Raw genomic sequence first — 18,302 nt, 5'->3', positions numbered from 1 at the left:
CTACTGCAGAACAGTAAATCTAATAAGGCCTGCTGGGCCTACTTTTATAATCAAAAATAGATTTGAAAAGGGCAGCAGAGGTTCTGACTATGAGTTCTGACCATGCTTCAGAAGCTGGTATTATGTGTGTAGATATATAATATACACACACATACATATAAAATAAAAAAATTGTGTATTTTTGGCAGGCAGTAGTTCGGCACTGAAGAACATTTTAAAGAATAACTTTGAATAGGTAATTGAAAGAATATTTTATCAGGTAAATATGAAGTATTTTGAAGTCTTAAAGGAACAGAATTAGCAATTTTATGTTGTCTAGTGTAGTCAGGAGAGAAGCTAGCTTATGAAACAGCTGTGAGAATAGCAGAAAGCATTTTCTGGTTTAGGTATTTAAGTATTTTTTTCACAAAATTTTTTTTTTTCACAGGCTTACTGTACATGCTGTGGTGAAGAAACTTAAGGAGCAGACAGAAACACAGGAGCCTTTCTCCCTCTTGTTTTTATCTGCTCCCTCCTGAGAGGAAACTGATGGTATCCCATTGTTCAGCATCAGAAAATATTAATTATTTCTCTCACTTCCCTCCAGGGTGCATTTTTTCACCTGTGCATGAATAATCAAATAGTACTATGCCAGGCAGTTGCTCTTAATTAGGGTTTCAAATTTCAGGTAGTCCATCTTTTAGTTGTGTTTGTATCAGGGTAAAGCTTAAACTGAGAGGGGGTGAGGTACACTTAGGGTTAATATTAAGGCCAGATTCTTTCTGCGTGTGAGGACATACTTCGAAATGAAAAAGGCTTATACTAAAGAGAAAGATACAGTTGAAAGCTTTTATAGTTAGCTGTTCAAATATTTATGTTCCAGGTGGAAAAGATTTTTCAGGCCATCTCAACCTTCTTGCAACCAAAATGTTTTGAACCTTTAGTTACTTAAAGTTTTCAAAGCTCTTTTAGTCAATAAGAAAATCAATACATACAGCATACTTCATTGTGGTTAAGGCAATGCTCAACAGCATTCAGTGTTTTATGTAACTACTGCCACTGCTTCCTTATTTCAAATAACACTGTGCATCTTCAGTTATAAAGGTGTGAAGTGTAGAAGTCTGTAGCTGATGGGCTTCTGGATCATAGCCTACTGATGGAGGAAGTCAAACCACAGCTTATAGTCATGCATGGAAACAAAAAAGAAACAAGTTACCTTGCTTATATATCTCCCCCCCCCCCCCCCCCCCTTCCATTCTGCAAATTTGTTGCTTTTTTTTTTAATTCCTTTTAAAGAAATTGTGCAGCTTAGAAAATCTGAGAAAGTCAGTGTATCTTTATACTGTGGTACAAGACCATAACCTTTCTCTGTGATTTTGTTGTTTGTTTTCTAGAGGTTTTTTGTTGTTGTTTGTTTTCTGGAGGTTTTTTATTGTTGTTTATTTCTTTGTCTCTTCATTTTTGGCAATGGTTGCAGTCATGTGAGGGTATAGTTACTATTGTCTCACTCATCCATCTTTTCACTCTGGTTGTACTTAATTAATGAAAGTATCACCCAAGAAAGTTTTATGAGTAAAATGCTACTTACACTTCTGTTCCTTATGGTTCCTGTTTGTTCTGGTAATAAATTGAAGTTGATTATGAAATTACTGCTATAGGACAGTAATAGTCTGAAAGCTATAAATATTATCATTTGTTAATATATTTTCCTGAGGCCCTGTACTAACTACGTATTCAGTTAAAAGCTTTCACTAGCAGTTACATAGGCTAGGAATATCATATTAAAAATACATATTGTCTTCAATGTTTGAGCTCTGAGTTTGATGCATTCAGGTATTTCTATACAGTTTGAAAAGGACCATACTACTGGCAGAAATTAACTAGGCACTAGTTTACTAGATCTTTATTTGCCTTATGTAGTATTAGGCTTACCTGTCATTAATTTAAAATACGATTTGAACCTAGGTTTTTGATTCAATCTGATGCATATAGTTCTGTTCTCAGAGCCTAGCTAGCAACTCAAGATCCCATGTATCATTTAGCTAGTTATTACCCAGTATTTCCTATCTGAAGACAGCTGAGTTATTAGCTATTCCTTAGAGATTCACCTAAGACAATTTGTTCTTGAGAGAAAACTGAAAGCTGCAACTTGAAACCCAGAGGATGTGCAGAATTTGGTCTCCTGCAGGTGTCCCTAGTTGATATACAATATAGAGATCTTTTTTTTTTTTTTGAGAAGTGGCATGAATAAAACTACTGCCTGCTAGATTTGTAGATAAATTCCACTTTCATAACAGTTGAGACGAGTGAACTTTAATACAGAACATGTAAGACATAATTGCCACCAGAAATCTACTAAAATGGCTAATAGTTCCCTTGAGTCTATAATTAAACATTTAAATGAATGTGTTCTCATGTACTTAAGCTTATTACTTTCTGAAGACATCTCTATGCACTAGATAGTATTTTCTGATTTTTTCCTTATCCTATCAATACAGACTACATGTACATTGCAGTGTGTGGGCAAGTATGAGAGTTGTCCACAGTATGACAAACTCTACTTGCCTGCTTTCTGACCACACACCTGCCTAAAAGATAGCTTGTAATTTGTTTGGAGGGCTGACTCAGCTGCTGTACATTTTGGGGACGTTTGTACTTCAAAATTAGGCTCTGTCTATGTTTTTAGGCTTGTTGTCCCTACAAGTAACATATAATCTTCAAAGCATCCTTAGGATGACTCACTAAGATCCATGGTAAAAATATTCTAGAGTGCTTTCCCATTGCTATTTATGAAAAAGGAGTAAATGGGTAGTATTCAAAAATGATCTTGAGAGAAACAACAAAGAACCTCCAAGTAGAGACTTGCCAGTCCATCACTGCCTGTCTATTTTGTGTGAGATGGGGCTGGTCAATGGCTTCCTGTATACACATTTGGGAGTTCTCCTTTTTCTTTAAAATATGTTCTCTACTTCAAATGCTGATGTTCATTTTCAGCATATGGGGACCATTAGCAATACTGAAGCTGGACACAAGGCTTAACGTGTTAAATCACTTTAGAATGTTGCATCTGTTTTTTTTTTTTTTTCCTATTGTTAACACCTGGATCAGTTTAGCACTAGTGCAGAAGTTTAGGACATATATAGCTGTTAATTTTAAAAACATCTGGGATTTTTTGTGTGTGTATGCATCTATATGTGCATGCGTGAACTGCTGGATCTCTGGTATTATTGAGTTTGATGAAAAAAAATCTTACTGAATTGCACTCAAGATGTGTACTGACCTAGGCAACCAAGTGGTTTATGGCAGGAGGCAGAAAGATTCTTTCAAATGGAATAGAAATTGTGATTGTGCCTTTACAGCTTTTGTCTTTCTCCAGACTCCATTTCTGAAGAACTGATAGGTGACTCTGATTCCTTTTTCCTCCCCCTCTCAAACCCATCCATTTGTAAGATACTCTGCTCTCTGGTATGCGTGAAATGGGCAGGCATTAAAAATTGAAGAAAGCAAGTTCCCTGGCTGAGTCTGCAACTGTTATCTGAGGCTGCTTGAAAGTAAAAATGCCAATCCTGTTGGAGCTTTGAAAAATGGCTTTCCCTGGTGACCCGCTGCCTTTTAGTGAGAGCAGAGTTTACAGCTCTGTTTAAGAGTGGTGAGTGCAGTTGCAGAGTTTCTCTTGTTATGCCCATTAGCAAGATTGGACTAATCTGTGGGATGTAACCTAAAGGTAAACTGTGAGTGAAGGAGAAGACAAGGCTAATAAGGCATTTTGTAGTTTCCTTTATCCTAGAGTCTTTCCCAGAGCCAGCAATTAATATTATTTTCTGTCTGCGGAGAGCCCGGGTAGCTGCCAGCGCAGGAGGCTTTACAAAGGAGACATCAGCACTACCTGCCAGGCTGCGAAGAGGGACTGCTTTCAAAGTCACCATTGAAATTGGCGACTGAGCATCAATGCTGCAGCAGAGTTAACAGCATGTTAATTCAGTAATTAAAGAAAATCAGGGCCTTGTTCCATCTGGGAGCAGGGCAGCCAGGGGCAGGGAGCAGCAGTCCAGGGGAATTGGGCACCTTTTTGGGGCTGAAGCCAGGCCGGGACAGGGGCCCACGGGTGGCCCTGGCTCAGTGGGCCCATGGCCAGGCCGGGCTGTGGGAGCTGGAGACCGGCCCTGCTGGGGCATCGCTGGGGCAGGGGCTGATGGCCCCGGGGGGCTGCCATGGGGTCCTGGGCCATGGGCAGGGTGGGGGAGCCTTGGGAGGGAGTTCAGGCCTGTCAAGGCTTGTTACTACTCTCAGGGCCCTGAAGAGCAATTTAGTACTATTTGTATTTATTCTTTTATTTTATTAGGTACAGAACTTCTATTTCTCTCCCCTTCACAAAGGTAGACATTTCACTTAATGTTTTTCTTGCCAGCCAGTCTGGGGGTGTGGGTGGACACAGCCATGGTTATGTGTGGGCTGCCCACGGGCTGTATCTGTCTGACCTGCAGCAGAGGTGCTCGGGGTGTTGTCCTCAGTGTTATGAGACCTTGCTCACTTTAACTTTTGAGGGCAAAATGACACAGAACTGCCTGGCACCAGTATCTCAGGTGCTTGTATTCCTGCATCCTCCTGCACAGTCAAGTCTAATGTTGTCTGAGTGTGGTTTTTTTATACAATTAGCAAGCAACCTACCCGAGACTTGCTTCTTTGCTGTAGGACGTCTACCTTTGCTCTTGTATTAGGCTTTTCTAATATCCCAAAGCATTAGCTAGATTTCTTTTTTCTTTTACTTTTAAATGTTTAGGGAAAAAGAAAAAGAAAACATATGGAAAGAACTGTTAACTTTATTTAAAATTTTAACTCATAGAGAATGCAACATTTGACCTGACTGAACCACTGAGAAAGCTGGAACTGGCAGCTTCTGTATTTTTCATGCTGACTGGCAGGGACTAGAATCTGTTGCCTTTACACACATGAGAAGCTAGGAGTATTTCAGAATTGCCTGCTGAATTCTGTACCCACATACTTAGTGATCAATACTGTGTCTTCAGGGCTTCCTTTAGATATTTTTTGTTGTGGTGGTGGTGTGGTGTGGTTTTTTTTTTTGGTGTTTTTGTTTTTTTTTTTTTTTTTAAAATTTCACGTAGACTGAACAGGAAAGGATCAGGGTTGCATCAAATTTGTTGCTAAGGCTGTAAATAAAATTTAGCTGAATTAATGCCTTCAGAATGTACAACAAGTTTCTGTAGGATATGGAGAAAAGCAGTTTACTTTTGTGTGGAATACTCGTATTTGACTATACTGCATGAAAATGATAGGCTTAGAGGGAGAAGGCTGGTCTCTTTTTAACGAGTGTAGCAGCATAGTGTGGAGTTGTTTTATACATATGTACTGATAGCTGTAGTTCCGTCTTTTTTTTAAATTGGTTACATGGCTTCAAGTATTGGAAATGGTGACGTTTGCAAAAGATACATGAAAAGCTACCATTTCCTGGGAACAACCTGTGCACCATCTAGGCTGCAGCAGAACTCTCTGCCTCAGGAGAAGGTAACTGTGCTGGCAATATTACCACCACTTATTTTCTCAGTATTTCCCCAAGAAAAAAGCAGGCTTGCGGTTCAAGTTCTCAACTCTAAACCCTGACATTTGATAAACATTCTTAGCATTTGGGAGCCTGTAGTCTAAAATTTTTTTTTCTCAGAGAAAGGACTGGACTCTTTCTAGATTAACACCTGCTTTATTCTTGCTGAATTCCTAGTTTTTCTGATAGTACTTCTGAGAGTGATACTACAAACTGGAATCACAGAGGAACTGGATTTCAGGAAAGGACTACACAGAAGGACAAGATAAAGTGAAAACAAAGATCTTGTTTTCTTCCAATGTTCTTTTGTGACTGGACTAAAATGAGAAAAATGTGTGTGGGGTTGGGAAAACAAATACAAGCAACCTGATCCACTGCATAAGCGGAAGTCAAAATTAAAATTTTCAAATGTACTAGAAAGCATCATCAGATCTTTAAAGGATTTAAGCTGACCTCTCCATAACCTCCATATGCTCAGAGACAAAAGGACATGCTGAGAGGAAGCCTGTCTGAAAGCATTACAGCAATGTGCTCTGGACAATGGAATTGCTGATCTGCGTGTTATTTGCATGGAGATTCTGTGGCATAGTGTATCAGCCTTTGAGCAGTTTTCTTTACAGAACAAGACAACATTCCTGAAACTAATACCATAAAAAATGGGTTTTGGATATAGGTTCCAAGGGAATGGAGAATATGAGGGGAGTCTTGGAGGATGAATGAGAGTAGTGCATTTGAAATGCAGGCCTTAGTTTCACACCATTTTTTTTTATTCGTCATCTGAATTGAAGAATTGTTAATCATGGGAAGATATTTATTGGAAAAGCAGAAAGAGAGAATGAGTAAAGAATTAAATATAAATCATACCTCTTTAGTATTTTTAATAGAAGAGTCTTGAGCTGGCTGGAGCCTTAATTACGCTGGTAAAATAAATGCTAAGTTAAGCTCAGTAGTAACAGCAATGCATCTTTAAATAATTGCTTAAATACGCTTTGGCTACGAAGGCAAGTAACTAATTAAATTCTAGTCATCTTTTTGCACTAAGCAGGTCTCACACCTTCTCCCACAGCATAAATTTTAAATGCAAATGATTGCATTTGTACGAACACTATAGGGGACAGATTTTTACAGTACCAAATTAGACATGGAGACTGCTAATGGCTGGCACCAGTCCTTGCTGGGGTGGTTGGAAACATAAATGCTGAAAGCTGCAGCATTGTTTTTTTTTCCAACCAAGCTGACACAGATTTGAATTCATAAGCTAATACAACACAAAAATGTTTTTTCTTCAGTTGTAAATCTAAGAAATTTAAAGAGAAGGTATATTTTCACCTGTAAAATATTCTGCTGTCTGCCTCCAGCAAGGCGTTAGCAGAAAATGTTGTCAGTCAAAATATGTATGAGACAGTTGTGGGAGTGCTCCGTACAGCACCAGAGATTTGCATGCTCCTACGAACTCCTGTATTTATTGTTCATCCATGTCAGTGAGATTCATTCCAACATCTAAATTAAAATTTCAGTATAAAAGGCCGGTTGGGGTTTTAGTTCTGAATTACTGGAGGATCTGTTGTTTCAACAATAATATTTGTCAGTTTTTCATATTTCTTTTCCATTTTAATTAAAACTCATCAAATCTTAACCGATTATTCCTGGGTTAGACTCTGAAGAATGTCACTGAAGGGTGTTTTAATTTAATGGAAGCAACGTAACATCTGTTTCTAATGTTTTAAAAGCCAATTTATATGGAAATTTTGCTTTAGTGGGAAGTCAATAGATACGTAGCTTTCTAACATCACATGTAAAAATTCAAAACTTGAATTAAAGCAGCACCAAAGCAATGCCATTCTTTTTTGTGGTAGCAATATGATTGCATTTTGACAGCCTTTCATTTGTACCCTTTTCCATCTGTTGAAATGAGGTTTTTATTTGTCTTTTGTAGTCGAGCTATCAAGACAAACCAGGACCTTCTGCCTGAGACGCCGTGGACCCATATCTTCTACAATGACTTTTGGGGGACACTGCTTACTCACAGTGGGAGCCACAAGTCCTACAGACCTCTCTGCACGCTCTCCTTCCGCATTAACCATGCCGTTGGAGGGATGGACCCATGGGGCTACCACCTTGTAAATGTCCTGTTACATGCTGCAGTCACAGGCCTTTTCACAAACTTCTCCAGGATCCTGTTTGGGGATGGGTACTGGACCTTGATAGCAGGCCTCCTGTTTGCATCTCACCCGATCCACACAGAAGCCGTAGCAGGGATTGTAGGGAGGGCAGACATCGGAGCTTGCCTCTTCTTTCTGCTTTCCCTGATGTGTTACATGAAGCACTGCTCTACTAGAGGTTCCTCACTGAGTACTTGGGGCTGGATCTTGGGAGCAGGGCTGTGTGCAGGATGCAGCATGCTGTGGAAGGAGCAAGGAGTGACTGTTCTGGCCATTTCAGCGGTGTATGATATCTTTGTATTTCATCGACTGAAAATGCATCAGATCATTCCTGCTTTATATAAGGTGAGTCTTCTTTCTTGTAAGCTATTTGTTCATAAGGCACCAATCACTGTTAAACAGGTGCTAAATGAGTTTAAGTACACAATAATTCTTAGTAGTTTAGTCAACTCCCCAAAATAAGCACAGATGTCTAATGCTGAAAGAACATTTAAAGCAGTTTAGTATGGGGGTTTTGCATTTTGTTTAAACAATGTGTTGTTATCCATTGCCATTACTTGACGCTGGGGATGTATTTTTTTCAATTACTTTCCTTGCTTCCAGCAGTGCTCTCCTTAGATTCTGTTTACTGTCTAGCACTGGATTGCTGGCTGCATTTTGCAAAGAATTCATTCATGCTCTTATCCTCTTGTATCTTGCAAAGTCAGCTTAGTTTGGTTGGGCGTGCAAGTGTGGCAGCTGATATCATCTACAGGCTCCCTGAGGCAAAAATAGAGCTCTTATTGGTCTAGTTTTACAGAGATGCATAGGAACAGGGTGCATGCCTTTGGCAGGTATTTTTTCTCCCCCCTGGTAGGAACTGACTCCAATGTATTATTGCCTTAACAAAATAAATATTTATCATTTTTTAACTTCTTGCCCAAGAACAAACACATAAAATAAGCAAACAAACATGCTGACCAAAACCCCCTAACCTCCCTCTCCCAAAACTACATGTATTTTAGTGGTACCCAGAAACGCCAGCCAAAATCAAGACTCATTTAAATCAGTTGCTGTACAAATGAGTAAGCTAAGTATTTCTAATTTTATTTTCAGTGAAATGGATTTCTTTCAGAAAAATACTGACATAACAAAAGGAGTGTGTTTCATAGGGACATGTTATATCACATTTTTCAGTGAGACATAACCAAAATAAAGCAATAATACAAAATACAGTTGTGCAATCTATCTCAAACACTGTGATTTTAAAATTTTGATTTCTCACTCACATGAATTGAGAAAAAAAATGTAGATTTTGGTAAAGCGATAATTTCTGCTTGTACACTACAGATGTATAGACTATACAAGGAAAACAGTAAGAGTAAAACAAAAATTAAGTGGTTTCTGATAGTGTCCTCTTAAACTGCTGTGACATGTTGGCTTAGTTATGCTGTTTTCTGACAAAACTGGAAAGGAAAGAATAATTTCTTGTGTGTGTATATATTACTTATGTATATTGACGTATGTAAGACCTCTTGTTGTCAGTAGCCAAATATTGTATGTTACATTTTGCACCTAATATTAAGCAGAAGCAAACAGTAAGCTAATTAAGTTTGGGTGGGTTTTTTTTTTGAAGTGCATCTGTACCAGCAAGGTTTGTTCTGAAAGATATAGGGTGAGATTCTGTAAAGTGCTTCAAGCAGTTTGGTTCATAATTCAAGTACTATCCTACAGAATTAAACAGTGGTAAAAACATTTATCTGGCATATATGAAATTCTGAAGACCTTGTGCATGACTTTACACAAATCTAAACTGTGTTCTGCACAGCCTCTCCTCATTGCAACCTCTAATGACGAAGATGCAGTCATGGAGCTAGGAATTTTTTTGTTGCAGAACACTCCTTGCTCAAAACCAAAACATTTGCAAACATTTGTGATCCCCCCCCCCCCCCCCCCCCCCCCCTTTTTTTTTTCCCCTCCTTTTGTGCTTCAGGGCCAGGGTGAAGTTGTTCCAGAAAAGACCTAAGTGACACAGGTGAAGTCTGAGCTTCCACATCCTAGAATGCCTGTCTTCCTAGATGGGACGCCTGGCTTGTGCGTGGTTTTTCACCCAGTACTGGACTTCTCTTGGACAGCAAACTCTTGTCAAAGCCTCAATATTTTTTCCCATCTGTAACAATAGAAATAATAATTCTGTGCTTTGTAGATTACAGATCTTCATGGAGATTGGATTTTAGCTGGAGGGAATTTTATGGGGAGAGACCACAGTAAACAAAACATGAGCATTTTTATTAATCTGCCAGAAATGCATTTCCTAATTCACTAACTTACAAGGCTACCTTTTTCCTTGGTCAGCACTGCTGTCCAAGTTTTTCTTCAATACTAGGGATGCCTCTGTTCATTCATTTACAGTGATGAGGAACTCAGCTGGAAGCTTCAGTTACAAACTATTTTAAGTAAGGCTTCTTTCTTACTGAAGTTTTTGAAAAATCATTCACAAATTACATAATGTTTTGTAAGAATGTATCATTCTATAGGGCTTGAGATGCCAGGAAATATCTTCATTGGCCTAGCTTGTTATGAGAAGTGTTTCTTTTTGAGTGGCTTGTCTGTATACTCCTTTGTAGTCCAACTTTGCATAGCCTCTACCTTTAGCATTGCAGTTTCCTGCTCCTAAGCATGGGAAGTAACACTGTGAAATACAAACCTTTTGTAAGGATAATCACTGTAATTACAAAATAAGTAAAGATAGGTGTGTTACAGAGAAACAAAGGTAGCACCTTAAAAGCAAATTAAAGCAAATGCTTCAGTCTTCTGGAGAGCTTTACACTGTATGATAGAAATGTTCTAGGGCAATAAAACCACTGCAATTTACTAAAAAAGAAACTGAAAATAATTATTCTAGTGCATTGCCGCCTTTTTCAGTCAGTATTTTCCGAAGCACTTTCTTTGAGTTTTACCCTTTCACTTAAAACACTGTTTAGAGAGTGTTCAGGATAGTGAGACTGTCACTGGCCTGCTCCATCCAAAGACTGCAAATTCATTTTGGAGAATGCTATTTAGCTGATATCAATGGAGAATTTGAGAATGGCCAATGCACATGGAGTTGAGAAATCTGGATTTTGACTGTAGCATGTCTGACCAATGTTTGACAACTCCTGACCATGAAGGTATGTTAGATGCTGTCCTGTCCTGCTGATTTGAAATTACGTTTTAGATGTATTTTCAAAGAATTGCAAGATTATTATGGTGTAAGATTGCCATTTTAAATTGATAACCTGGCTCTTCAGAAATCATTAATAAGAACAGAGCTAAGTTTTCTTACTAAAAGCTTTGATTTTTGGTTCTGTATGTTTATACATGGAATGATAAAGATAGGTGAGGCTTTTGCTTTGCTTTTCATATGCTTTGTTTTTAAAATAAACAAAGTAACCCCCCAAAGTATGTAGCCAACAGATTCATTTTTGCATTATACAGAATTAAAGCACAGACTCAAATAAAAATTAAGAAAGCTTTCAGGTCTGCATTTCTCTGGGATCATTTGGGTGTTGCCTTTTTTTTGCTGCTGCTTTGGCCTTAAATGAAATATATCCTTATTAAGAACTGACAAATTAGTTTTTCCTAGAACAATCAGTAAAATCTCCTTAAGCAAACAAAATCAATTTTTGGATTACTATTTTTTTAAATATTGTTGCCTACACTTTTTCTTGCTTGAAAAGGCATTCCTGCATTGCAAATGGCATGAGACCAAAGTAGCCATCTACAGATACGTTAGCTAATTGGCTTGAGCATTTAAAAAACTGGAGTATGGTTTAAGCCAAAACAAAAAAACTCCCACCAAACTCCTTCTCATCAAAGAACTCCCTATTAGAATGTCTGGGTAATTAGAAATAATTGTGTCTATTTACCTGTTCAGGAATTTCTCCTTTGTGTTTTCCCAGTGTAAATACTGGGAGAGGGCATCTGCAGTAGAAAGGGGGGAAAAAAGACATTGAAAGGGGCAGTTTAGGAAAATGTTATGGTCTTCTGTAGTGTGTTGGAGGGGGAAAGTGTAGAATGGTGTCAAGGAAGAAAGGAAAATCATTTTAAGAAGTGGTTAGCTCAAATCTATATTAAATAGGTAAGCAATAATGATATGAAACAGAATGCTTTGTAATGGACTGGTAGAAAGGAGCTATGCCTTTCAGGCTACCTACCTTAAGCTAAATGCTGTCCAGCTGAGCTGACACAACTGTTTCCTGGGCTGTGCTGCAAACTGGAACTGAGAGGAAATGCAGGTTAAAAATACCCCTTAACCACCATCACTACCCCCAGTATTCCAGGTATATCTTTAGGAGTTATTTTAAACCTGAATCAAATCAGTTATATCTACTCTTCATCATTGCCCTACAAACAGCTGTACTGGCAAATACTGAGAGGAAAGCAGAGGTGCAGCAGCAGAAACAAGGAGTGGAGAGCAAGGGGTTTGGGGGAGTGGGTGGTTAAGGACCTAGGCTGGCTTTCTCCCAGACTATATGTCTTTTGGCTTCTGTAACCTTTTTCAGAATATACACGGGGAAACTGAGACACAATTAATTGTTTAAAGAACAGTAAAACCACTGACCTTCTTCGGGATGGTCACTGCAGGATGAGCTGGTAAAAGCAGCTTTAAAAATGCTCCAGGAGATGGCATTGGAGTGACAACCCTGGTTTTTTTCCCCATTTTATCTTTGGTCTGAGTGTCCAATAAATACAAAATGGTGGCTACTGCACAAGGCCAGTAGCTGTTTACTGGGCTCATGCCTTTTATCATGTGAGTCCCAGTTTGTCAGATCAAGTACATGACATTGTCCCAGTGCAATCTGAGTGGACTGGCAGGACTTCTGAACAAGGCAGCTGCAGAGCAGGACCACCAGCAGAGCAGATGAGTATTACCCCTTATTTAGAAGCTATTCTTAATGCACTTTAAAATTGTACATCGTAGCTACTTATTAAACTATCCAGTTCTTTTCCCTGTCATCCGCATATTGGTTATTCAGTAGAACTTGGCTGCTGATTTTTTTTTCTTTTGCCAAGACTTTTTATTCCCATCAGCCTGTGATGCGCTCTCTCTGGCTGGTGAAGTTGTCAGTCTGGACCCCATTTCATTTGGTTAGCTCTATTTTATTCTGTCTGACTGGCTGACAAGAGTGTATTCGCTGTCTTGTCAGGACTTTTTGATGGAAGTGTACTTATTGTGGTCATAAATGAGTTGTCTGAAATAAGGAGGAATTAAAAAAAAAAAAAAAAGTGGGTGCTCTACCGGGGCAAAGCATTCCTTATGGAAGAAAGTTAGGCTTTTGTTTGATTTTTTTTCAGCATTTTACACCTTGAATCATTTCCAGTGTAAGTTGCATAGCAGGTATGCAGATTGATTGAGTTGTCATGTATCAGGTATCAGATGATTGTACCTGTCAGCAGCTAGACTTGTGCAAGTTAAACCACCAAAAGTGTAGGGGTGGGAGGGGGGGAACCTGAATACGGGAGAGAGCTGTGATTAAGTTTGTAGTTATAGAAAATATGCAAATGCAGAGGCCTAATTCTTTTGTACTTGCAATCTCCTGCTTGAGAGCAGAACCGTTAATCAACATTGCCGTACATAGTCTTCTGTCCAATTAGTAGTACAAAGCGAATATGTACCCTACTGTGCTGCCTTTTTTCCTTTTTTTCCTCTTTTTTTTCTTTTTCTTTTTTTATTTTTTTTTATAGTGGTAATGGAGCTGGAGAGCACTAGAAGTTAAAAAGATGGGGCAAATACATTTAAAGCTCATTTTTAATATAATGGTAATGATAAAATATTTATTGCTCTGTGATTTTTGTATACAAACTCCTTTACAGAAATAACTAAACCAGATGTATGTTCTACTAATATTCAACTGCTGCAGTATGGTAACATTTTACCAGATCAACATATTGTTAGTACAGGGGGTTTGTTATACTAAAATAAGGAAACCTCTCTTTTCCCATCACTTATTTGATTAAAATCTCCCTCCGGGAGGTCTGTCTCACATATGGAATTAGGTATTGGTATCAATAGCTTAACATGAACCACAAATTGGATTTCAGGATGCATTATCTAACCTTCCGTGCTATTAAACAGTATTGGTTTTATAAAAAGTGATTTTATTGGAGGCCTATATTTTACTTAAGGCAATGATGTAAACCTGGGGCCTCCATGGATGACATGGTCAACCACCAAACCAAGTTTTATAAAACACTGCTTTCTTTTATGGTCTTGGATCAGCCTTAGTTGTGGGTAATATATATGATTCCTGCTGGGTATTAGGTAAAGCTACTGATTTTTAGGAACGCTCTTAACTTGAAATAAGCCACTTTCTACATTCTTTACTCTTTGAAGTCAACTACTTTTAGAACCGTCGTGCTTTGGAAAGCAATTTTAAAATAAAATGGTGCTCTTGATTTAAATTTACAGTTTTATTCTTCTCATCTAAGGGAGTTCTAAAGCCTTAGCAATGCAGTAGTCAGTCTTGCTGGTTTTTTACTCCTTCCGCATCTACAAGTTATGCCATTTTGCAGTAGTGTTTTATCACTATTTAAAAATCTAGCTTCATAGTTTATTTTCTGCTCATTTTCTACAATCTGAGGAGTTCTGTTACGCTTGAATTTACCCAGAGGGCTGCATATTTTGGCAGGTCTGATCAGTAAGCTGTTATTTTGTAAGCTGTTTCTCTCAAACACTTGTGTGGGTATGGTCCAGCCCTTAGTCCAGTGTCTTTGTAATGCAGTGTTTAGACTGTTAGGGCAGTAGCTGCTCCCTCACAGGACGGACTTCATCCTCGAAGTCAGATATTTAGTAAACATACTCTTCCTTGAGACTACTTTTGTTCCAATTAAAAGTAATCAATAGCTTACATCTTCAAAACATGACATGCCTCTTGCAGGTTCATTTTGCCTAACAAAAGCTGCATATTCAAATGCACTAAGCTGTTAAATGTTGTATTTGTGGGCCAGGTAACCTTTAGCATTTCAAGAGCTGTGGAAAAGATTGGGAGCTCTCTTGCCAGCTGGGGCCCAGTTTCTTCCCTGGCTGTGATCTCTCATTATGTGATGGTCAGCTGGGGGTTAATTTTCCTAGCAGCTTTAAGCCTGTACAAAGTTGTGGAAATGCTGAGACAAATGTGCCTGCACATACATTGCTCATGTTTGTGGATGAGCCAGTCTGGTGCTTTTCACTCTGCTGGATGGCAGCAGCATGAGGCCTGTACGGTCAAGACCGTTGCTCCCCCTCCCTTCAGCAGATATTTTATAGACAAAAGAAGCTTTTTGCAATTTACTTCTTTCTTGACAATTTCAAGTAGCTAATACTCCTGTAGTACCCACAGCTCCTTGCTGCTTTTCCTTTTGATCCTGAAATAAGAAAAGCAAGATTGGCTGCTGCTATCTTTCTTCTCAGAGATGGTGATCTCCTGCAGATCCCTGTGGTGTCAGTGGAGTGGCGCTGAACTGAACATCAATATGTATAAATAGCTGTTATTTCATGAAAATATTTTTGTGGGGTGATTTGAACCACTGAAATGGATCACATAGGACAGAAATAGAGCATCCAAAGGCAAATTTTGTAATTTTTTTTTTTTTTTTAAATGAGGAATCAGAAGCTAGCTTGCTGAAGTCACTGGCTTAAAGTGGATTATATTTTAATAGTAAATTGGAATTGCTACTAAAATCTGCATTACTTTATTCTGCCCACTTGAAGTCTACAGTGGTATCTTGGAGCATATAGTTGAGAACACCTCTCTGGAAAGGTGGAGAAGGCATATGATTCTTTAGTAAATAAGTAAGTGAAGAAAAAGAGAAGGCTTTTCTTATTTGCAGAGTCTGTGAAGACATGAAGTACCTTCAGTTTATACAAGAGATGTTAGTTTGCTAGAGAAAATTTGTCACTGTCTTCAGACGCGTAAGTTTGATACTGCATGATAGCATGCAAAATATGCAGAGCTCTTCCATTCTCCCCCCGGGCTTAAAAGGGATCTTTTTTGAGGCACAGGATGGAAAAGAGCTTTGCATGGCTGGTGTTAGCACTTATTTTTTGTTCTGAGGTTATATGCCAATTAATAACATCAAGCGTAACTTTTTCATTGTGCTGTTTAATTACAGGGCATTGGTGGGCTTGCTATGTTCCAGTTTACAAAACCTTTGCAAATAATATCAATCTGACAATGGTAACTCACTTAGCTTTTAAGGTTTTAAAAATATTTAACAAATCAAGTGAAAGCACCAGACTTACCATAGTGTGTAACAACTGTGTTTCAGAACATTAGGAATATTTACAGGTGGTGTTTTTTTCTTCATCTTAGTGATTACTTTAGCTCCCTAATTGAAGAAGCTTTATAAAAATGTTTTTCTAACAACTGGCAATTTTCCTGTTTAAAATATCAGTATTAAAGAAGAGTTAAATTTCATGCTTTTTGGTAGGGATGGTCAAACATATTAAATATTTTATGCTGAGATAAGGGGACTTGGGTACCTGTGAAATTTGAGGGATAAGAAAATACATGCAGCTTTTATCCATTTTCAATTATCTGTTTGTTTATGAGCTAGAAAGCCTTTCCCCTCTAGCTCTGCTTCTCCCATGAGTCAGTTGTTTGGATACTGGCCACAAAATGGGAAAACCAACATACAGTGTTAAAGCAAAGCAGTGCCTTCAAGAGTTAATGTCTCCTGGTGTAATTAGTTTCGTGTTTCCTGTAGATTTGCTGTAGAAGTTAGCCTTTCTGCTTAAACCTGTTTGGTGTCTTGGTTAAAATGCATGCATTCATGATTGTATTCATCAGGTATGTATTCCTTGTGTTTGTTAAATGCCGTACAGAAAGTTTATACCTGTGCTTTGTGCACAAGTGTTCAATCATGAGTACTTTACATTAGCCTCCTACTGTCATGGGTAGGCACCTAAATGTCCTGATTTGTTGAAGTGCTGAATGCTTGCAGCTCCTGGTGAGTTTTACTGAATGAACCTGTTGCACTTGGTTGATCACAGCTAAATAGCAAGCTAGACTCTGCTCCCAGGAGTCAGGGCACACAATAATAGTGTCAGAAGAGAAAAACTCGTATGTCCCTAGTCAGAATCAAATACATTAAGGAGCAGGTGCAGCTTGTGGATGCTGTGAGTTCTGACTCCTAGCAGTGCGTTGCAGTACCTTTGGGAAAGGTAACACTGCTGAGAGTGTTTGAAGATCAGGCTCCTGATTTTTTGAGCATCTTCACTGCAGTCACCTAAGTTTCAGAACTGTAGTGCTCAGAAAGCATTGCCTGAGTCTGTTTGATAGAACTGTATTCTCAAAGACAGTTGTCTTTCTAGAGTCCTACTCAAGAGCGAGCCATTCCTGGTACACGAGCATGAGCTCTGGTTCCAGACCTGGGAGAATATATTTTGAAGGAGCGGGAACATATGCAAACCCTGAGCTGCGAGGGAGACTTTTTTTTCTCTTTTTGAATTTCCTTGTTTATGCTCGTTTTAATTTACATCCTAATGATTTAATGTTTATATGCATGATTTTTCCAAGCTATAGTGATTCTGAACACTAACCTATGTAGACAGTTATAATATTAAAAAGGGGGAAAATACAGGTGTGTGAGATTTACAGTGGAAACAGCCAGTTGTGATAGAAGGCAGCAGACATTTTCTAGCATATTTACTGGAGGAACTGAACGATGTTTGTACATATGTCTGTACTTCTTTTTCCAGTGCAGTGCAGATTAGGTATGGTGAGGGAAGGAACCCAGGCTTGCGCTTCTGCAGCTGACTTTATGGGTCAGTTGTTAGGAGGTAAATTTCTAGCCTCACTAATGTTGAATGTCTCTTAGAAAAGAGTCCCTTGATGCTGTGGATAGTCCACATTGGGAGCAGGGGGAACACAAAATATTTCTTGTTCCTAAGTTTCTAGGAAACTAATTGAAAGTGCATATGAGGAAATGACGTTAAAATTATCCAGAAGCTTTTGAGGGGAGAATTTGTGTACCTGGCTCCTAAGGTACCTTTTTACGATCAGAATGTTAAGACTTTCAGACACACACACAGAGATTGCTTCTAAGGCTGCAGATTTGATTAAGTTGTGCAAAAGTCGGAGCTTCTATGATATTTAATCATCAAAATCTTGTTTTTCTGCTTGACAATAAAATATGGAAATAAATTCCCATAGCAATGAAGTCTTTAAAGTGAGTATAGGGGCATATTGAGTTAATAAAGGCAATGAGGGAGCTGGGGAAGAGAGAGGGTAGAATTGTACTGAGTCTCTGTAAATTCTTTCTCTCCCAGAAAACAGGACTTTGGGGGTTATGGATAAATTTTTTGCATGTTTTAGTCTGCACATTTTAAAAGTATCCTGGGCAGCTTGTACTGCTGTAGAGCACAATGAAGCTTGCATCAACAGCGGTGTTTATTTAGTTGGGACTGTGAGATTACAGTTTATTTTTTAAATATATGTTTATTGTAGTTCTATCTCTTACTTGGAGACTTGTCCTGAAAAGACATTATTAGAAGTGGCACAACTCCACCACAAAATAGCTCTCATGAGTTTTAAGGTAGAAGCAATGCCAATTTTTTAAACTTTAGTTCTTGCCTCTTTGGACCACTTCATATACAGCATTTT

General features: G+C 38.5%; 1 protein-coding gene across 2 annotated transcripts in view; it reads left to right on the top strand.

Moving 5' to 3' along the window:
* TMTC2 (transmembrane O-mannosyltransferase targeting cadherins 2) overlaps positions 1-18,302 on the top strand; it is a 254,058-nt gene that overhangs the window by 92,789 nt on the left and 142,967 nt on the right. Inside the window, exon 2 of one of the 2 annotated variants that reach the window (XM_056341389.1) lies at positions 7,473-8,043. The exons of the other annotated variant lie outside the window; for it this stretch is intronic. Coding sequence (XP_056197364.1) covers positions 7,473-8,043 — 571 coding nt within the window. The remainder of the gene's footprint in view (positions 1-7,472; positions 8,044-18,302) is intronic. 2 annotated transcript variants of the gene reach the window in all.

The sequence above is a fragment of the Falco biarmicus genome, chromosome 5 (genome assembly GCF_023638135.1).
Source record: "Falco biarmicus isolate bFalBia1 chromosome 5, bFalBia1.pri, whole genome shotgun sequence".
Lineage (NCBI taxonomy): Eukaryota > Metazoa > Chordata > Aves > Falconiformes > Falconidae > Falco > Falco biarmicus.
This window is presented reverse-complemented; position numbering and strand designations above follow the sequence as displayed.